Source organism: Falco cherrug, chromosome 9 (assembly GCF_023634085.1).
Source record: "Falco cherrug isolate bFalChe1 chromosome 9, bFalChe1.pri, whole genome shotgun sequence".
In the NCBI taxonomy this organism is placed as follows: domain Eukaryota; kingdom Metazoa; phylum Chordata; class Aves; order Falconiformes; family Falconidae; genus Falco; species Falco cherrug.
In genome coordinates, this window is record NC_073705.1 from 52,219,617 (window position 1) to 52,239,150 (window position 19,534).

General features: G+C 47.1%; 1 protein-coding gene across 1 annotated transcript in view; it reads left to right on the forward strand.

Annotated features, from left to right (window-relative positions):
- Positions 1 to 611: 611 nt before the first annotated feature.
- Positions 612 to 19,534, forward strand: part of HTRA1 (HtrA serine peptidase 1) — a gene marked incomplete at its 5' end in the record, with an annotated part of 33,880 nt that continues 14,957 nt past the window's right edge. Inside the window, 3 exons of the mRNA XM_055720652.1 lie at positions 612 to 1,125; positions 17,381 to 17,480; positions 17,796 to 18,000. Of these exons, the coding sequence (XP_055576627.1) occupies positions 612 to 1,125; positions 17,381 to 17,480; positions 17,796 to 18,000 (819 nt within the window). The remainder of the gene's footprint in view (positions 1,126 to 17,380; positions 17,481 to 17,795; positions 18,001 to 19,534) is intronic.

Sequence of the window (19,534 nt, forward strand, 5' to 3'; positions counted from 1 at the left end):
TCCGGCAGTCGCACAGCTGCCAGATAAATTGGATCAGCTTGCTCCTGCGGTGGTGGAAGAGGTTGGGGTTTGGGTAGGTTTTTTTTCTTTCTTTCTTCTTTCGGTTGACTTAACCTTCTGCTAATTGCAAGTATCCACCTCGCCCTGAGGCCCTCGGGGGCAAGGGCGGGAGATGGGGGCGAGCTTGCAGGGATCGCTTCTCCCCTTGCTCCTCGGGGACCCGCTGGCGGCCCTGCCCCCCCCCCCCCCCCCCCTTATCTGCCCAGCACGTTACCGACGTTGGCTTCAGACCGCCCTTCCCGTAATCCCCCCGGGGGGAGGGTGCTCAGCACCCACACCCCCCCGCGCTGGCAGCAGCACGTTGTCAGCCCTCGCGTCCCCCGTCGGGTTTTCGGTGCCGCATCGCGGCCGCGACACCCAGCGCCGAGTGCCGCAGGTCGCGGCAGCAGCGGAGCCTGTGCCCGACCCCGAACGACGGGGCGTTACGGCCCCGGGGGAGGGGGGTGCTGCGGGGAGGGGGGTGTTACGGCCCCGGGGGAGGAGGGGGGGCTGCGGCCGCTGCCCCGCCCCGCGCCCTCCCCGCCCCCCCCCTCCTCCGTGCAGCCGCTTAAAGCCGCCCGCCCGGCGGGCCGCGCTCACCGCCCCGCGCCTGCCCTCGCCCCGCCGCCGCGATGCCGCTGTGGGGCTGGAGCCTGCTGCTGGCCGCCCTGCTCCCCGCCGCCGCCGCCGCGCCGCCGCCGCCCGCCTGCCCCGAGCGCTGCGAGCGGTCGCGCTGCCCGCCGCTGCCCGCCTCCTGCCCCGGCGGGCCCGTGCCGGACGCCTGCGGCTGCTGCCGCGTCTGCGGGGCGGAGGAGGGCGAGCCCTGCGGCGGGCCCGGCGGCGGCGGGCCGCCCTGCGGTGAGGGGCTCCAGTGCGTCGTGCCGCCGGGCGGCGGCCTGCCCGCCTCGGGCACCGTGCGCAAGCGGGCGGCCGCCGGGCGCTGCCTGTGCGCCAGCAGCGAGCCCGTCTGCGGCAGCGACGCCGTCACCTACGCCAGCCCCTGCCAGCTGCGGGCCGCCAGCCGCCGCGCCGAGCGCCTCCGCCAGCCGCCCATCATCGCCATCCAGCGCGGAGCCTGCGGGCAGGGTGAGGAGGGGGCGGCCCCCCGCGGGCAGGGTGAGGAGGGGGCGGCAGCGTGAGGGGGCAGCCCCCCGCGGGCAGGGTGAGGAGGGGGCGGCAGGGTTCAGGGGGGCAGCCCCCCGCGGGCAGGGTGAGGAGGGGGCGGCAGGGTTCAGGGGGGCAGCCCCCCGCGGGCAGGGTGAGGAGGGGGCGGCAGGGTTCAGGGGGGCAGCCCCCCGCGGGCAGGGTGAGGAGGGGGCGGCAGGGTTCAGGGGGGCAGCCCCCCGCGGGCAGGGTGAGGAGGGGGCGGCAGGGTTCCGGGGGGCAGCCCCCCGCGGGCAGGGTGAGGAGGGGGCGGCAGGGTTCCGGGGGGCAGCAGGGGCGGTTGCCTCTGCCCGCTCCGCCCGGGTGAGGACCGCGGGCGCTGCTGCTGCAGCGGGGCAGCCCTGTCAGGGGCGGGGGGCTCTCGGAGGGCTCGGCAGCGGGCAGGCACCCCGTCCCCCGCCGGCGGCAGCGGGCAGGCACCCCGAGGCGCGGAGCAGAGGAAAGGGCTGGCCTTGGCTCACGTTTGGTATTCCAGTTCAGTGAGAAACTAGAGCAAGAATGCAGTGTTTGTCCGCCGAGCGTCGGGGGAGAAAGAACCCGATATCCCAACTTCCCAAAATCTCCTCCCGCCCCCTAGAGAAGTGATGCCGGGCTCAAAATTGGGGCAAACGGGTTGCAAAACTCCTGAGGCCGATCGTGCGGCTTCGGCAGAGCCCGGCGCGGTGCTGGAGCCCCCGCGCAGCCAGAGCCGCTGCCCTCGGCCCCTTCAGATCCGCTCTGATCTACCAGTAACGGAGTCGCTGGGGAAGGGGGGTGCTCGTAACTAGACGGGGCGTTTAGCTGACCTTAGCCTTTGGTGGTTTGTTTGGTTTTTGGAGGATGGGAGTGGCCGTCGAGAAGCAACACTGCAGCTAGCCGTGTTTTTCCTTCAGCATCACTGTTACTTAGTTATTTTAGCGGAGTCGGATGTAAGCTGAGCCCCCGGATGGATGGACGGATGCTAATTGTCTGTGAGCCGTGTACGGGCACGTTGCAGGGTTATGAAACGGGGGCGGGCTGAGCGCCCGGTGCAGCGCTCGGTCCTGCAGGGGCGGGATGAGCTGGGGATCATCCTTACCAGGTGCCTCCTCTCATACAACCTGCCTTAAACCTCGGAAACTGAGGCTGCATATTTCTTCCAAGCCGTTCAGCACGGGAATGCGTAATAACTGGCATGAATTAAGCCTGTATTTCCGCAGTGGTAGTCACTTTTTAGTAAGTCAGCGCTGTTTCGCTGAGGACTGATTCTTTTGGTGTAGCTTGTGCCATTTCTGCACATCTTTCTTTAAAAACAAATCTTTTTTGGAGATGTAGCCATCATTCTTCCAGCAGAATATTCTGATGCATAGCGACTGTATGCTCGGCTTGGGCAAAACACCGGTCCTGCTTTGCAGATCAAACTCACAACTCTGGTATCAATACAACTGATTTTTTGTGCCACTGGTTTTCCCCTGGGTTTCAAAGCTGCGTTGTGCTCTGTGGAACATTGCTGGCATTTACTGACACTGGGAGACAATTAAAGCTTTCACGCTACAGTTTCCTGATCTCCAGTATAATATAATGCCTTGTGATTTTTATTCTCAATTAATGAAACCGATATTGTTTTCTCAGTCTTTTCTGCTGAACGTTTGCAGAATTTGGGCTGTGTTTGAGCTGGCGAGTAATACATGCCTCCGGTAGGCTGTACAGAGAATGCATAGGCTGCATATAGACCTTGTATAGGAAAACTCCACTGTAGTAGCTACATCACGTGTACATCCAGACAATCATTTTGCCTTGTTGCACCTCTGGTTGGAGCGATGCTCATTTTCTGTATCACTAGGGACAAAAGGAAGGTGCTAGAGAAGCCAACCAGTAGCACACGTTTATCCCTAAACCAGAGCAAACATTGCTACAAGCAAAGCTTTTTTTCATATGGGAAGAACTGAAAATATAAAGAAATGGAGAGCAGGCTGTAAAGCACTATTCCCTGGAGGCAGGATGAACCACTGTTTTGAAAAGCCATTGCCTAATATTTGGCTCCTTAAAGCTCTTAATTTTTAATTTTGAGTTCATTTTCAGGAGTGCATTTGCTACTTAAGAGACGGAGTTATTTTCAGTAAAATATTTTATGCTTTCATAGTAACATAAATAAATCACGTGGTGAATACAGTGCAATGGCCCAGGGAAATAAGGGAACGGGGATGTAGAGAAAGTATTCAGAAAGCACTCTTTTGTTGTTCTTTTTAAGTTTCACATCACTTTAGTAGCTGGTCAAGTAAAATATTGTGTATATTGTATAAAATAAAGTAAAACTTTCTGTCTTTCTCAATTTTCATCTACTGCAATCCACTCCAGGTGCAGCTTTTTTTGTCCTTCAGTGATTCTTGGTGCATCTATGCAAATAACAAACATGTTTACGAGAGAGTGCGGGAGAGGCAGGGGGAAGGTTGCTCTGGGTCTCTGTGTGTAAGGGGGAGGTTTCCCTATGCAAAATGGGAATTGTGTGTCTTTAAAAAAAAAAAAACCACAAAAAAAAAAAAAACAAACTAACAAAAACTCAGGAAAAGTTTTGTAAGCCTTGGAGCTTACTCTGGCCTTGGCCCCAAACACTGCTCAGGGGACAGGTGGCAGCAGGGTGTAGCCGTGTGGCACTGAGGTGCTGAGCAGGTCTCCTGCACCCTGGTGATGTGCTCTGGGGTGCAGGATCAGCCCACAGCTCGCTTTGTGAGCCAGACATGCAGAAAGGGCAAAACAGGCTCTATCTGGAGAAACCCCAGGAGCAGCGAGGGGAGAGGGGAAAGCCCAGCTGGGGCCTTTAGCCAGGACGTGCATTGGTTAAACTGGTATGGTGAATGCACAGGATGGGAGCAGGGCTGAAGCGCGTCGGGCGAGGCAGGGGATGAGCAGGGTGACACGCTGTGCGATGGCTGGTGGAGCCCTTTCATCACTGCTGTGTCCCTGTCCTGGGGCGATTCCAGCTCTCCCCTCCTGCAACATGGCCACGGGCAGCGTAACCAGCGGTGAGCAGCCTTTCCAGTGTGCCCTGGGCAGATCTTCCCGCTGCCTCTGGCGGGTGATACAGCCCTGGTTTCATACCGGTACCGCTGGCAGCACCAGCAAGTCGTTTCTGCACCAGCCTGGGCATGGCTGCTGGGCTGCAGCTTTTGCAAAAGAAATCTCTGCTTTCCATGAAAGACGTGAGAGAGATGGTGGTGGAGGGCATCAGACCTGCGAAGCATGTGCCGGTGCAGCGTGGTGTGGGTTGGTACCGATGAAAATACAAAGGTGTGAAGAAAGAAGGTGAAGGTCCTCTGAGCAGAAAGTATGACTGTGGAAGGACCATCCCACAGCTGGGAGCAAGGTCAGTGCAACCAGACCTCGGTATTCAGTGTGATGAGGTTCAGCATGCTGGGAGGATGTTTTCTTTTTCTTCTGCAAATACGTTTTAGGTGCTCTTAAATCCCTCAGTTGACCAAGGGAAGGAGGCACGGGATGTTCAACACGCAGTTTAAACCAGTCTTCCTTCCCCTCCTCGCTTCTCCCAGCAAATGCTGGCAGGCGTTTGAACACAGGGTGCCCTTCTCTCCGTGCTGTCTTCACACTGTAAAATACAAACTAACCTGGATTAGCCCTTTCACCTTGAACCAGAGAAAGAATAAGAAAGTTCCTCATGGTTGCTCTCAGTTCCTTACTTTCCTCTGCCTCTTTTTTAAACCAGATTTTTATGTTGTCATTTTTTTTAATGAGGCTTACTGTGTCTAGTGTGGTATCCCAGTAACCTCAGCAGTCCTCAGCGCAGTAGCATCTGTCACAGGCGGTTCATGCTTCTCTGTCACAGGTGTGCTCACACCATGATGGTCAGCAGATCTGGAGGCTGATGTGAGCTCTTCTGGTTTAGATTAAGCAGGTCATTACTGCTTGCTTTGGGGCCAGGCAGAGGTGAGTTGAGGGGTAACTCTCAGTTCTAGAAAGGTGAATATCAGTAACAGACAGAGACTTTGCTATTTATTTTCATCACGTTATCATTTCATAGTTCCAGGGATGAGGAGGAAGAAAAAAAAATTCCATCACTCAAACTCAGCTTCTCGCAAAGCAGCCGACTTTCTATTTTGAAATGCACCGGGTGAAATTGCATCCAAGTGACTGTGTGATTATCTGGCAGAAGGGAAGGACCTCCACGGTCGATAAACCGTTTGTCATTAACTGAGTCCTTTAAAACCAGTGTGAGAAGGAGATCCATGCAGGGGAGGACAGGAAAGAGCAGTAGGTGGACCTGCCCAAATTCCTTTGCCTGCAGCAGGGATAGGGCTGCCGGGCTGGCAGTGCTGAGCCTTGCAGGAATGAATAATCGGGGCAGGAAGAGCGACTCAGCAGAGAAATCTGGGAAGGTTGGGAACTACGCCAGATATTTATCAAGAGGAAAGTTGGTATTGTTGTTATGAACTAGGCTTTCAGCTGTTTCCCGAAAGATAGAGTAACAGGCACACGATAGTGCACTGAAGAAATTCTGGGAGACCTTTGCAGGTTACTTGGCACGTGTCAAGTCTATTAGAAATGACCTGGGAGGACCAGGTGCTACGGAACTGGGCGCACAAGTGAGCGCTCCAGTGCTGTTAGTGATTTTTAGCTGCCTTCATCTCTCTCAGTTGCTGTGTTTGGGTGGTCTGAAAGTCATTATCTTCTGACTTTCCTCAGTCCCTTTTGCAGGAGAAGGGGAGGGAGGGAAGAGGCAGCTGAAGGCAATGGAAATAAATAGCAACATATTTCCAGAAGAGAACCAATTCCCAAGTGTGGGATTAAAAAGCTTTTCCAAAGCCAAGTATTCAGCTCTGAGAGAAGGGAACTGTAAGAAGTGGTTTGTCTGAAGAAGCTCACCTTTTCCCCTCTCCACATCTAGATTTCCTTCCCGGGGAGCCGGCAGTAATTCTGTAGTCTCTAGACTTCAAACAGTCGAGTCACTAAATACAGATTTGGAACAAGGAAAGATTCAGTCCTTTCATCTTCTGGGCTTTGAAATTTAAAGGTACCTGTGGACTGGACAGGAATACTTAAAGCCATGAGTAAGCAGCAGGAGCCTTATTAAGTAGAGTTTGGATGTGATGGAGGCAGCATATCCTGAGCAGTTAAAGGAAAGACTCTGCTGTCCAAGAAATAGGAGAAGCTGGAAAATATTTTTCAAATGTGAATTTACGTGTGCTTGGAGTGAAAGAAAGCAATGTTAGAAATAGAAACTGGGGTACTGTGAAACTTAACTTTTGTTGTAAATAAAGTCATTCCTCACTCCCATAAACTGCTGGGGCCTCCAGTATCCCTGGCTGGACTTGGCAGAAAGTCCCACAGCATTTGTAGCCAGGCCCAAGTGAATATCTAGAGTTATTTTAGAGGCTGTGTCCAGGATGGGGGGGGGGTGGGGGGGGGGTGGGGGGTGGGGGGGGGGGTGGGGGTGGGGGGGAGGGGGGAAAGCAAGACTTTGCCTTCTGGATACGGGTTATTGTGATTCCCGAATTGGTTTGCCTGCCTCAAAGAGAAAAATATAACTAAAAATAAATCTCGACTCCTCTATTTCAAAGGGCTATAAAATAATGGATCGATCTTCTACTAACTGATGATGTTGACCTGTAGGTAACAGGAGATTTATAGTATCTTAAATTTGTAGGACAGGGTACAGGTAGATTAGTTATTTTATTTTAAAGTTTAGTGAATTGAGTAGATCTTGTGTACCATATTTTAGTGACCAGAGATGAGATGAACTGGGCAGCCAGACAGAGTAGCTCTTGAATTTCTGGTTTCACATCAGATAGCCTGGTGCACTGATAAGGCTGGAAGCCAGCTGCGTTGTGCAGTGCGCTGCGAGTGCTCTGCCAGGAGCTTGTTGCGGAGGGATAACAGTGTGCGCGCGTATGCACACGCATGCTGCGAAAAAAATACGTACGTGTGCGTAACGTGTGAGTAGATCCATTAGCCTCTGCTGTTACTGCACACTAGCTCTGCAGGCTGGCGTGTTAATGGCACCACTGGTGGGGCTGTGCCGCGTGGTGTGGCGCAGCTATGCTATAGGCACCCCAGCAAAATTTTCTGCGTCAGTAGTTAACCAAACCTTGTTCTTGTCTGGCATTTTTTATCCCGTGTCAAATTCTGTCAGGGTTTCTCAGTCTTTCCATTTCCCTGCTCTTGTAAAGCCTTCTTTTTGGTGTGGTGGGAGAGAGGGATATGCAGTGAACAGTTCCTATATCCAGTCTTGCAGGCTTGTTACTGGAAATACCAATGAGACAGCTATGGTGGTTGGAAATAAAAATGCTTGATGTTTCTGGTAGCAGTTGGATTTGCACGTATTTCTATTGACAAAAAACTGATGGATAAAATAATGCATATTAAATCTAGGAACCGTGCATAGCAGCTATCCAGTGGTCTAAAATTTCAAATTCTTTATCCAGCAGAGCATTAGGAGAAGCTCACAATATTTTTCCAGAGGCCGATGTCATTACCCATTTTACAGATAGTGAATCTAGGGCAGGGGAAGATAAAGAGCTTTGCTCAAGGTCAGCCAGTAAGCCAGTAGCAGAGCCGCGAGCAAACTGAGCTTTTGTGAGTCCCTGCTCCTTTTTCTGCCCCTTGCCCGCATTGCCTCTCCATTTTCCATGACTTTTCTTTTCCATTACTCTATTTCTTAAACTTGCAGGCTGCAGTTTTGGCTTCGTTCCGCAAACGGCATCGATAATCTGTCAATCTGCAGCTGTAGAAAGTAATTTTGGAGGAGGAAAGAAGTGGGTGGGCTGAGTGCCAGTAAGGAAGAGAAACCCAGATGACTCTTCCCCTCCCATCATCCCACCCTCAGAATAAACACAACCCCCCAGGAGTCTCATACTTCAGCATTGGGGGTGGTAAAGAGATGATTCGTTCCTTTTTCCAGGACAGCGTATGCACCGTTTGGCATCCCTGCCCATTCTGTATCAGAGATCTGTACGTAGACCTCTCTGAAGGTAAAGCTTGGCTAACCCTTGTGTTCTTATGTATTCAGACCGTGAAAGCGGGCGAGCAGAAACCACTTATAATTAAAACAGGAAAAATATTCAGATGATCCATAAAAGAAAGCAGAATACCCGTGTGGATAAAAAAACCACTATGTAAATAGTCAAGGTGGATAGGGGAGGAGTGAATATAATAACTAGAACTCTAAATATCATAAAAATATACATATTTAAGAGTGTGAAACAGAAACCTGTTCTTCTTTTAGCCTTTCAGGGGAAACTACACATGCACTGGGACAGTGGCTGTCTCACCAGTGGCAGTGCCACCTCCTTTCTGTAGTTCTCAAAACAGGATGGCAGAAGTACGGCCTGCATTACTCCAGGTTCATTTCCCAAATGCTCATTGATTTCTGATATCTACGTTAAAATAAATATGGATAATCTTGGAGTGATTCCTAAGACAGATGTAGAAAATACTGCCAGAGGCTGAGGGATTTGTTTAGTATGTAGATACTGTGGCTTTTGTGATACAGTTATGCTGTGGTTATGTATTGTACAGTTATGAAGCCCTGGAGTAGGAGGGGTGTGTACATTTTACTATGGTTTTGAAGTTTTTCCTATAGATTTGATCTTTTTGTGTATCACCTCTGTGTCACTGTAAGTCCTGCCACAGCAAAGTGGTGAAATCTGTGCCTTCTCCAGCTGCAGAGAAGCAGCATCTTAGGAGGCTTTTATTTAGGCTTGTGTCTTAAGAGACTTTTTTTAGGTTTCTCATTAGAGAAAAAAAGCTTGTAAAAGCATGAAAACAAGAACTTGTTTTTATTCCCTGGTGTCTTCATAGCAGGGTTCCTGGAAGTTGAACTAAGTCTCTCTTAAGCAGGGATTTCTTCTAAAGATGCAGTGTGAAAGTTTCTCACATACTTAAAATGCGACCTTAATGGTTTTATAATGTTAAGAGGAATTTTCAAGATCAGGCAGCTGTCGGTTACATGTAGATATAGGAATTACCACATCGTTGTTACTTAATAGGCGTTTTGAGGTTGTTTTGCTGGTTCTCTGCCTGCGATGAGTGGAGCTGGGAGGTAGAGCAGGGTGACAACCTGAGCTGGAAGGGACATAAACTGAGCAGGGCTGGAAAAAGGAGAGGAGAAATTATTCCTGACTCATCTGTTATATTTTCTGCCTTCTGCAGAGAAGAGAATACCATGTCTGCTTTAACCTGTTGACTGAAATATTCTTTTCATCTGCCTGCAGGAAATCAGGCAGACTCTTTTCCATAACTACCTGACTTATAATTTCTTAATGTTTCCAGTTCAGGCAGGGCTACTGTTAACGATGTTTTCGAGCTCAGCACTCTTTACCCTTGTCCTGAATTGCTCTTCACCTTTATTTTTTTCGTGTCTGAGCATCTGTCTGCGCCCTGCCTTCCCTCCTCACCCCCCGGAGGGGCCGGTGTGCCCGTGTGGGGCACTGCAAGCGTGGGGAGCGCTGCTGGCACAGCCGCCCAGAGCCGTACATCTTCGTCGGAGGGCTGCTGACTTGCGATTACTTTGTCATCTCCTCCGATGAGCCCAGGCTCAGCATTGTATTAATATGGCAATGCTGCTCCGGGAACAGCGTGTTCCTCCTCGCAGGGCTGCGTTCCTCCGGCCTGGGGCTCCAGGCCTGGTTGTTTATGCAGAAGTTGGGTTTCCTCCCACCTCACCGCTGCTGTTTACAGAAGGAATCGCAGTTTCCTGTTGTGTTAGATGGAGCTGTCGCTCCACTCTGGATTCCTGCCCTCCCTGCTTAACGCTGAATTGCTTTTGAACCTCATCAGCTTGGAAGTCTGTTGCTTTTGCTCACTGCTACTATAATTACGAGATCTTTTTTGCCGGGGCAGCCAGTGCACTTAGTTCATAGAGGAATTTCTGGCATTTCTGAGAGTTTTCATATACATATTTTTCTCCCTGTGAGGTTCTGCGAGGGTTGCTAAAGTCTGAGACTATTCCTGTGAGATAAAATAGGGGTTATGCCCATTTTAAAGATCAATCCAAGACACTGAGGATTCAAATCACTTTTCACAAGCTGCGTAGAGACTGTGTAACACAGCTTAGACCAGGATGCACACATCCTGGGTGTTCCTCCTTCTGCAGAACACGCCAGCCATTTGGCACCTAGCTAGCTATGCGGAGTTGCAACAGAAGATACAAAAGGCATCTGATTGGTTTACTACGTATTCTGCCTTGTAGGCAAGCAGTAGGAAAAGTTCCTGTTTGGCTAAAAATTTACGTTTAAATCTGAAGTTATATAGGAACTTGCTACAGGAAAGCTGCCAGCGTGTTGCCCAAGGATGTTTCCCATTGACCGTCATCAGTGCCAAGAAAATCTTGAATTACATTGGGACTGGATGCCAAAGAGGTCTTTTTCATACTAAGAAGGAAGCTGGACCAAAAAGGCTGGACCAAAGTTCTCTGAAGACACTGTGCTTTACAATTTAATTCGCTTCAAATACTCGTTTTGGTTGTTCTCTTTGTTTTATGAACACAGAACTCTGTATGTAGTCGTTGTCTTCATGTAGCCTAGTCATTCCTGTGTTGCCAGTATCTGCTTTCACTTATTCATACGTTTGCATTTTCAGTAAGTTGCCCTCTTAAACTCTCATCAGAGTCTTAAGCATTCGTTTTTGGCCGGTAGTGGGGAGTAGGGTGCGGCAGAGATCGAGCTATCCAGTGCATTGCAGAAGCCCCTACACCACCAGCAGGAACATCCTGCTGCTCGGTGGGGTTTGTCTACCTTTCACACCTTTTTCCCTGAAAATCAGCAAGGTCAGCTTTTGTTCTCAAGAACATCAATGTAAACGTGCAATTGATTCACCTTCTTTTTTGTACTCAAACTTGCAACGTTGTATGGGTGACTGCATGCTGGTTTGAAAACTGTTCTGTTACCATTAATTAGAGAGCTGGTTTGTTGTACAAACTTTGTATAGATTCCCTATTTTGTTTAGCTTGGCAGCTTTTTTTTTTTTAATTATTATTTGGTTAATATCTGTGATTAAAATGAACGGTTTCAGGCTTTTGGATTAGCAGGGAAAATATAAATTTTAAAGCCTGTTGCAAGATTTCTGATGCACGTGACAGAGTCCATGTTAAAGGTTGCCAAGAAATAATTGATCATCTAAATATTATGATGATGGAAATATTTCTCTTCGCAAGTTTTACTTTAAATCCTCACTTTAATCTTGTAGCGGTTCTTGCTGCAGGAAACCTTTTAAGTGAATACCAGATTTGTGCAGTTCACTATTTGGTAGAATGAAATGTTTGAAATATCTGTGTTACTTAGCGCTATGAAAATAGTTCTGCTTTTAGGGATGCCATGGTAATACAGATTTTCTTCTCTGAAATCTGTGAAGTGTCTTTAGTTTCTTCTTGGGTTATACAGGGAAAAAATAACTGATGTAATAGTAGCTTTATTACCAGGCACTGCGGTTTAGGCCTCCTCTCAAAATTCCCTCTACTGATCTAAAGGTGTTTTTTTTTAGCAAATCATCTATGATACGTGGAATGTTGTTTCTTATTTTCTTAGTGTTTCATTGTGTAGTATCCTTTTTTTGTGTATTAAGCAATTTATCCTTGAATGGGAAAGGGAGTATTTAGGCTTGCAGTTTTATGTAATTTTTTAAAGAAAAAGAGCAGCGTGGCAGCAGATTCCCATACATCACTTTTTCCTTGTGTCTCTCCAGCGGAGTTTGCTGATACCACCATTTGCAGTGTGAGCTAAGCACATTTGCTGGAGTTTTTGTTTCCATAGTAGTGTCAGAGGTTTTAACGTATTCCTATATGACATGAATGGGAATTTGTACAAACATCAGCGGCTGGAGTTCTGTTTGGGAGGGTGGAAGTCCTCCAAGTTAAACTTTACAGTCCTGTGGTTTGCGTTAGTAGTCACAGGTTCTGCCAGCCCAGGGGTTTCGTGAGTACTTAAGCCCTTCTGGCTCTGCTCTGCAGAGAAACCCAAACCCAAGCTGTCCTTTCAGACCCTAGTGTGTGTATGGACCTGGCGCTGTGTAGCTGAACGTATTTACGTTAAGTAAGCAGTGAGTACAGGAGGGTAGTAATCATCTGTTTTCAGCAGCCTGGATAGCTTAATACATTTAGTTAGCCCATAAACTTCAGCAGGTGGCGGTCGCTCTGCTCGTACTCTCTGTTGCTGTGCAGAGATTTCAGAGACACACTTCTGAGCGTTATGGAGTTGACAGGAGAAGACAGATTGACCGTAGATCCCTGGATCCAAGCCCCATGTTCTTCTCCTGGTCCTGGCCTGATGCTAGCAGACCATGGGGACTGCACCAGGTGGGATGTTAACACTAGGTCTGATGAACGGAGTCGGGGTGAAGCAGCCCTCGTGGCTGAGCGTGCTGCTGCTCAGGCGCTAGCATGAAGCAAACCCAAAGGATATTACAGTTTGGGTTCCCTGGAAGGACAAGGGGCATTGCACTTTTCCAGTGTGAAGCATCTTTAATGGTGAGCCTGGAGATGATGCTCCATTCTCCCTGCAATTCGCATATAAACATCCTCTTTTAACAGTTATAAAATTGCAAATCCTGGTAGTTGAAGCTGTTTTGCATGATTACTATTTCATAGGAAGCTTCTTTGTTTGTTTGTTTAATCTCAACGGGAATGGAAGTTTCTTGCTGTTTTTGAAGAAATGGGAGGCTCGCTTCCAGACTGAATCTGAGCTTTTTTGATTTGGGACTTGAGGATATCTGGTGAGGTCACACCAAGTGATGAGGGTGGGAGGGAGAGGCTTGCTGCGCTTTGCTGGGGAGTGACTTCCCCCCCCCCGGCTATTTAAGATAAGCCCCACTGAATGAAATAATTGTGCTGGTTTGAACTTAAAGACAGCGGAAAGGAGACACAGGAGCGCTGGGGGTGCCTGAGCATGGGCTGGCTGCGTTGGGAAGCAGAGGAGAAAGGATGGGCAGCAAGCTGAGCTGGTCCTGATGGATGAGAGCAGGACACCTTGGCTGAAAGGGGGAAAATACACGGAAACTGGAGGGGAAACAAGAGCCATTTCTGACCAAGATGTGCCTAAAGCTTTGTGTGAAGATCTGCTCTCATGGGAGGTGGACCTAAGCTGAGAGAAGACCTTCCAGAACTGCAGATACAGTTCTCATAACTGAAGGGGAGAGGTTACTTTAATGAGATTTTTATCTCCAAAGCATCTTTTCAGTTCAGCTCAAAATATTACCAAAGCAGCACATGCGAGTTGGAGTTGTAAGCATGAAAGCATCGATGCTACTTTGAGTAATGACCTAATCAGAACCTAGATCTTAATATTCTTTTTTGGCTCATCTTTATGAAACCAAATTATTTCAGTTGTTTACACCTGGGTGTGCTTTTTTGTATGGCTTGGTATTCTGTCTTGCCTCCCAGCAGTTTGTTTACTGATATGAGCCCTATTAATGTCAGTTGGCAGAGATTTTTCTCTTCATTTGAGGGCTGACAGCCAGCATACCTTTGAAGTCCTGGAAGAATTAGTTGCCTTGGGAATTTTTCATGCCATAACCTATTTATGTTTTTTTAAGTCAGTTTTTGATCATTAACTGAATTCACAACAATCATCCTCATGGTGTCGTTAATAAAGGTTTCTTAACCATGCTCATGGGCATTTTAGGGCATTGTGCAGTAGTTCAATAAAAACTTTATAAAACGCAATAATCACAGCATATAAATAGAAAGAGGAACAGTCTGCAAAGATCTGAACATCAAAGCCTGAAGGTATTTAGGAGCTAGAGCTTTATTCAAGCCCACCTCTCAATGAATTAAAAACCCACAGAAAATCTCCAACCTCAAACACAAAACCAAAAAAATAATGAAAAGACTCTACTAAGAACAAAATTCCACAAAGTCTGGTTTAAAGAAAAAGGCCAGAAAATGGCGAAACTTTATCCTCATGAATTCAACACTGCTGTACCAAAGAAGCAGTTTTCAACTGAAGAAACTGCATTTTGGGGACTTTTGGAAAGTATCTCCTGAGAAGTTTTTTACCAATGTCTTCTACAGTGGCTGGTGATGGCTGCAAACTACTGTACGGCGGTCAAGGAGTGAGTATCTGCTAATACTAGGTTTGTGTTATTGGTGGTTTTATGGCAATTCAGGCTTTCACTTGGTAGCCTGTGACTACTGGTGAGTCAAGTCTAAGATAAAAATTTGTGGTGGTGATTGCTTATAGGAAAGATAAGTGCACCTCTCGGCTCCCACGTGCCTTGCTCAGTAATCCTAAAGAGCAATTAGATACGATGAGCATTAAGTATGTACGTATCGGGCAAATGGCATGCATGCACACATGTCTGTTTTGGTGTCTCTTTCCACTCCCCCAGGATACTTTTTCTCAGTGATGGAAGAAATTTTTGACATATTAATACTTTTGCTGTAGCCTTCAGCTTTTATGTCATCGCATGATGGTGAAGACCTGTTGATAAGAGGTTTTTTTTTTTGTTAGCATTCATCAGTTCATCTGAGTGGTATTTACTTTTGTTTATTTGCTTTAAAAAGGTATGTTTTGCCTTTAAATGGGCAGTTGTTCAAGAGCTGTTGCAAAACTGTGTTACACAATGCAAGATTCCTAATACATAAGCAACAGGCAGGCGTGGCAAGCTGTTGTAAACTTTTTAGGTCAGTATGCCATGAATCAGTGTTTATTATCTAACTTTTTCAGGGTATGGGATTTTGACCTTTTAACTGTGCAGCTTAGTCTGGGGCTGTGCAAGGAGGTGGATTCTATGCAGAACGCAGTCACTTCTGAGATCCTGGCGTTTGTAGCCTCTGACTCAAAGTGAAGGCAGCTCTCTGAGACGAAGTATTAGTAGTCTCACCATGTACAGCTTAGGCATCCTTTCTCTTCTTGAATAGCTAAGTGCAAGAAAGATTGAAGGCATAAAAAAAGCTCTGTGTTTCCGTGCAGTGCCCTCCTCCATGGGAGCTCTCTTATCCAAAGGTCTGATCCTGCCCTTGAAAGTCTACATTTGGATGTAGCTGATATGAAATCATTTTATAAGCAATGATCAAAAACCATATTGATGGATACAGCGGTGCCCTGTAGCATTTTATCCCAACATCACGTTACTCCAATCTGATAATCTGTCAAAGCTCCTATTTAATGTGAGTAAATACTTTTAAACTGCAGTGCTCATTCTCCTAGCAGTTTTCCAAAGCACTCCCGTTATAGTTGTCAGCTTTATAGGGATGGCATGGTTCATCTGATACTGAATATTTCTAATAACGAGAGCATAAATCCTTTGGTAAATTGATGTTTGTCAATCAGCAAGCCCTTAGACCTTTCTGGCATAAAAATCCCAGGGCAATGGTTTATGTGTAGATCAGAGAAAGCACAGAATACTTTTGAGGAAGACAGTAGGTGAGGACACAAAGTTCCCTGATCAACGTTCCTGCTTCATAAAGCAGATTAACGTTGCCGTACTGTGATGTGAAACTGCATAGCGGATTATGTGGTTAGTGCTGTGGCTGCTGTTCATGACTGATTGCATGTAAAAGCCCTTGAAACGTTTCACAGGCTATAAATGGGGAAAAAACACATCCCTGAGTGATCAGATAGTGTTTGGGTTGAGCATCTGCCCCTCTGATGAGGGCAATGTATGCTAGTTGGCATTGGTGAGGCAACCTGTTGTTCATCCCTGAATCAAACCAGTATCTGGTTAGTATTAAAAGCAGCTATGTTTTGTTCCCAAACCTTTCCTCTGAATCTCCTGCTGTGGGTTTTTGCCTCCAGTATGTACTTAAAAATTTGCATAGTTTTCCAGTCTGGTTTTCAGATAACGAAGGTCATTCAGGTATCAGTATTGGGATGATTTTATGGGATAGTTCTGTCTCTCCTACAATTCTGCAAATAAATCATCCTGTTACACCACCACAGGCACTTACAGCATCCACAATCTGCTTACTGCTTTAATCTCTGGATGGATTTAGAAGCGGAATGGCAAGGGAGCAGCACAGCACATTAATATTCATCTGAAAGTCAATTACAGATTTGGCTTGTGCCTTCATATCATGAGATGGATGTATCAGATAAAACTGGAAAACTAATGAAAGCAAAGGATGTTTCTTGCCCCTAGGGAAATACACAGTATCTTTTTGGGGTGTTCCAATTGCTTGGTTGCTCCCACTTTAAAAAAAAATAAATAATTTTGCCCTAGAACTATTTGAGAAGGGGAAGCTGTGTCAGAATTGTGAGTTTTTTCCAGAGATTTTTAGGCATCTGATGGTGCAGACAGATTTTCTGTTGGTCACAATGGGAGTTTAGTATCCAGTTGCTTTTGAAAATCCCACTGACCTCTGTTGAATACTCAGTGACCATGAGCTTTTGTGTTACAGCACTGCCCAAGAATGTGGAGCTTTGTGGTCCCATTGTTTTCATGTGTGTATCTGTTTTATAGCCTTGAGGGTGGCTCAGTAACTCCAAAGTACATGGGATCCACTCCTCTGTGGAGCTGAGGGACCACAGGTGGTATCGGTGGAAAGGATGCCTTGAGTGTGGTTGTGTAGAGCACAGGTGATGTGCACCCAAGTTTGGGTGCCAGGCAGAGTCTGGTGGTTCGAGCTGTGTGGGGAGACCAGTGGGTACCTGAGTTAAACTTTCACAGCAGCTGCCATCAGCTTACACTGGGGTTAAGACCTCGTTGTCCTCGGCGTTTTGCAAATGTAGCAGCACGAGGCTTCAAAAACCACCAAGGTGGCATATTTTTGCAGAGGAACAGAGCCTGTTTGTTTAATCTGAGAGGACCGTATGAGCTAAATAGACCAGCCAGAAAAGAGGTGAGAGCAGAAATGGAGGCTTCTGAGTACAAAATCCCACCCTCCGAGAACGAGCGGGGCGGTGCCGACATGGACGAAGCCCTGCGCTCCTCCAGCGCCTCATGCCTGGGAGCCGCCGGCCGCGGGGCGTGTGGGGCGTGCTGAGCGGGCTCTGCGCTGCCGCCGTGCCGCGAGCGGATCTGCTGCCCCGTGGCCCAGTTACGCACACTTGAAACCAGAAGGTTTCATGGATCCCTTTGTCCTGACGGTAATGCATGCTGCCGCTTCTGTGCAAAAAGGCTGAAGGGAAATCTGGGGGCAAGGCTTATGCTGCAGCTGACTCTTAAGAAGGGGAAATATATCCCCTTGCAGCTTCTTTTTTAATTCAGGTGTTTTGCAATGACCCTTCTCCTGTCACTTGAAGAACTCATGACATGTTTTCTGTTTCTGTTTCAGGCCAAGAACATCCTAACAGCCTGCGGCACAAATACAACTTTATTGCAGATGTGGTGGAGAAGATAGCTCCTGCTGTGGTTCACATTGAATTGTTTCGCAAGTAAACAAGACACCCAGTTTTGATTTTTGTATTCTTGAAAACAGCTGCCAGTGTGCCAGAAATGTTGATTGATGCTATGTAATAGCAAAGAGGTTTTTGGGATGATAAATTTGTCGTGCTTAAGAATTAAAGATAATTTAAGAGCCCTGGCAAAAAAAAAAAAAAAGTTAAACTAACGCATGTGTGTTATCTTCTTAATGATAGTAACAGCAGATATCCCAAAGCATTAAAAAACGACAGCTGTGTGTTCTTTGGAGTGATTTGTGATCTTTCAGCTTTTTGCAGCGATAAATATTTATTTTCCATGTCTTTTAGACTTCCTTATTCAAAAAGGGAGATTCCTGTTGCCAGTGGTTCAGGGTTCATTGTCTCAGAAGATGGACTGATAGTGACAAACGCCCATGTCGTCACCAATAAAAACCGGGTGAAGGTGGAGCTGAAGAATGGGGAAACATATGAAGCTAAAATTAAAGACGTTGATGAAAAAGCTGACATTGCACTAATTAAAATAGATTCTCAGGTGAGTCGTTAAAGCAGGATGTGTTTTATTCCTCTTAGCTTAGTATACTCCTTTCTTTCCCAAAGCTATTACTAGTTTTCTTGTCTGAAGGAAAGGCTAGTAGTTTAGTGGTCTGAGTTACAGACTGTATTTGAGCTGGGTGGGTACATGTTTTCAAAGCCAAGTTTGTGGTTGGTAGTGGTTAATTTTATCACCTCTCAGTGTAATGGAAGCAAGTAGGCAGCACTTTTGTATGCATCCTCAAAATAAAAAGCAACATCATAATTTGCTGGCTGGTTTACACACACATTGGCTAATATAACTCTCCCTCTGAGAAGAGGCGAGGGTGTTCCTCTGTGGTTGGTAGAGGCTTCTTGTGTGCCTATGCTGAAGTCACAAATTGCTTTCAGAGGATGCGTTTGTCCCTCTGAAGGGCTATACCACACTGATGTAGGTACTAAAATGGGAAAATCTCTTGGGAAGTATCTGGAACGTGCAAATTAAAGGCAGCTTGGAAAGGTGGCCTGAGACTGCAAGCGGTTTTCTGAACAAATGGGAATGCAACTTCCCATCCATAGTCTTCCTCCATATCAAACACACGGCTTCCAGCATTATTCTGCGTTATTTCAGAAGAGCTGTCATGCAGTTCTGCTAATGTCGACAACACAGCACAAGTGAAATATCGTGTCAAATACTGTGTGATGTAGATGCAATTAGATACATGTTCACGGTGTTGCTCCTATTGGTTTCCCTTGTTTGGCCTGTTAGTTAATGACCTCCAAATTTTAACAGGCGAGAATGTTTCATTTGAAACACATGACTCAAAAACATGTAGATCTTGCAGTGCTGTTGAGTTCAAGCCTATTCCCCAGTGAGGTCAAAAGTGTTTGTGCCAGAGTTCATGACTAAATCAGACGTCTAATGCAGAACTCTTGGATGACCCAAGATATGAAGTGCTCCTGCTGCTCCCTTGCCACCTTTGTCATTTAACAGCTCGTTCTTTTTTTCTTATTTAAAAGCGTCTTAACAGCAACATGGAAGAAAACCTTAACAATACCAAGAATGTTTTTTTGCGGTATTGGTTTTTTTTCTGTTTCCCTGAGGTAACCTATTTACGCATTTACCAATTGCTTATTTTCTCATTTTTATATTAAAATAAGTGAAAGCAGAGCTGCAGTAACAAAGTAAAGGGAAAGATCCCCAAGATAAGAACTGGCAGCATTAGGCTGAGTAGGATATGGCAGGGAGTGAAGGGCAACTGGAAGTTACTTAGAATTGGATGCACAGCATGGTGGGGAAAGCAGATCAGAAAACAGCGGCAGGAAGGTGAGGACTTCAAGCAATAGGATGGTCAGCTTCGGGGAAGAGAGAAGCTGGTGAGTCAAAGAGGGAAGGCATTGATGTCCCAGGTCATTTTGAGGACTTAAGAAGAGAGCAGACATTAAGTTTTATGTTATTTGATACCCTAAAGAAATGACTCCAGAATTTTGCTAGTAAGCTGCTTGCGGGAAGGGAGAACCTGGAAGACTGGAAGCAGCTTGGAAAAAAGAGTGCA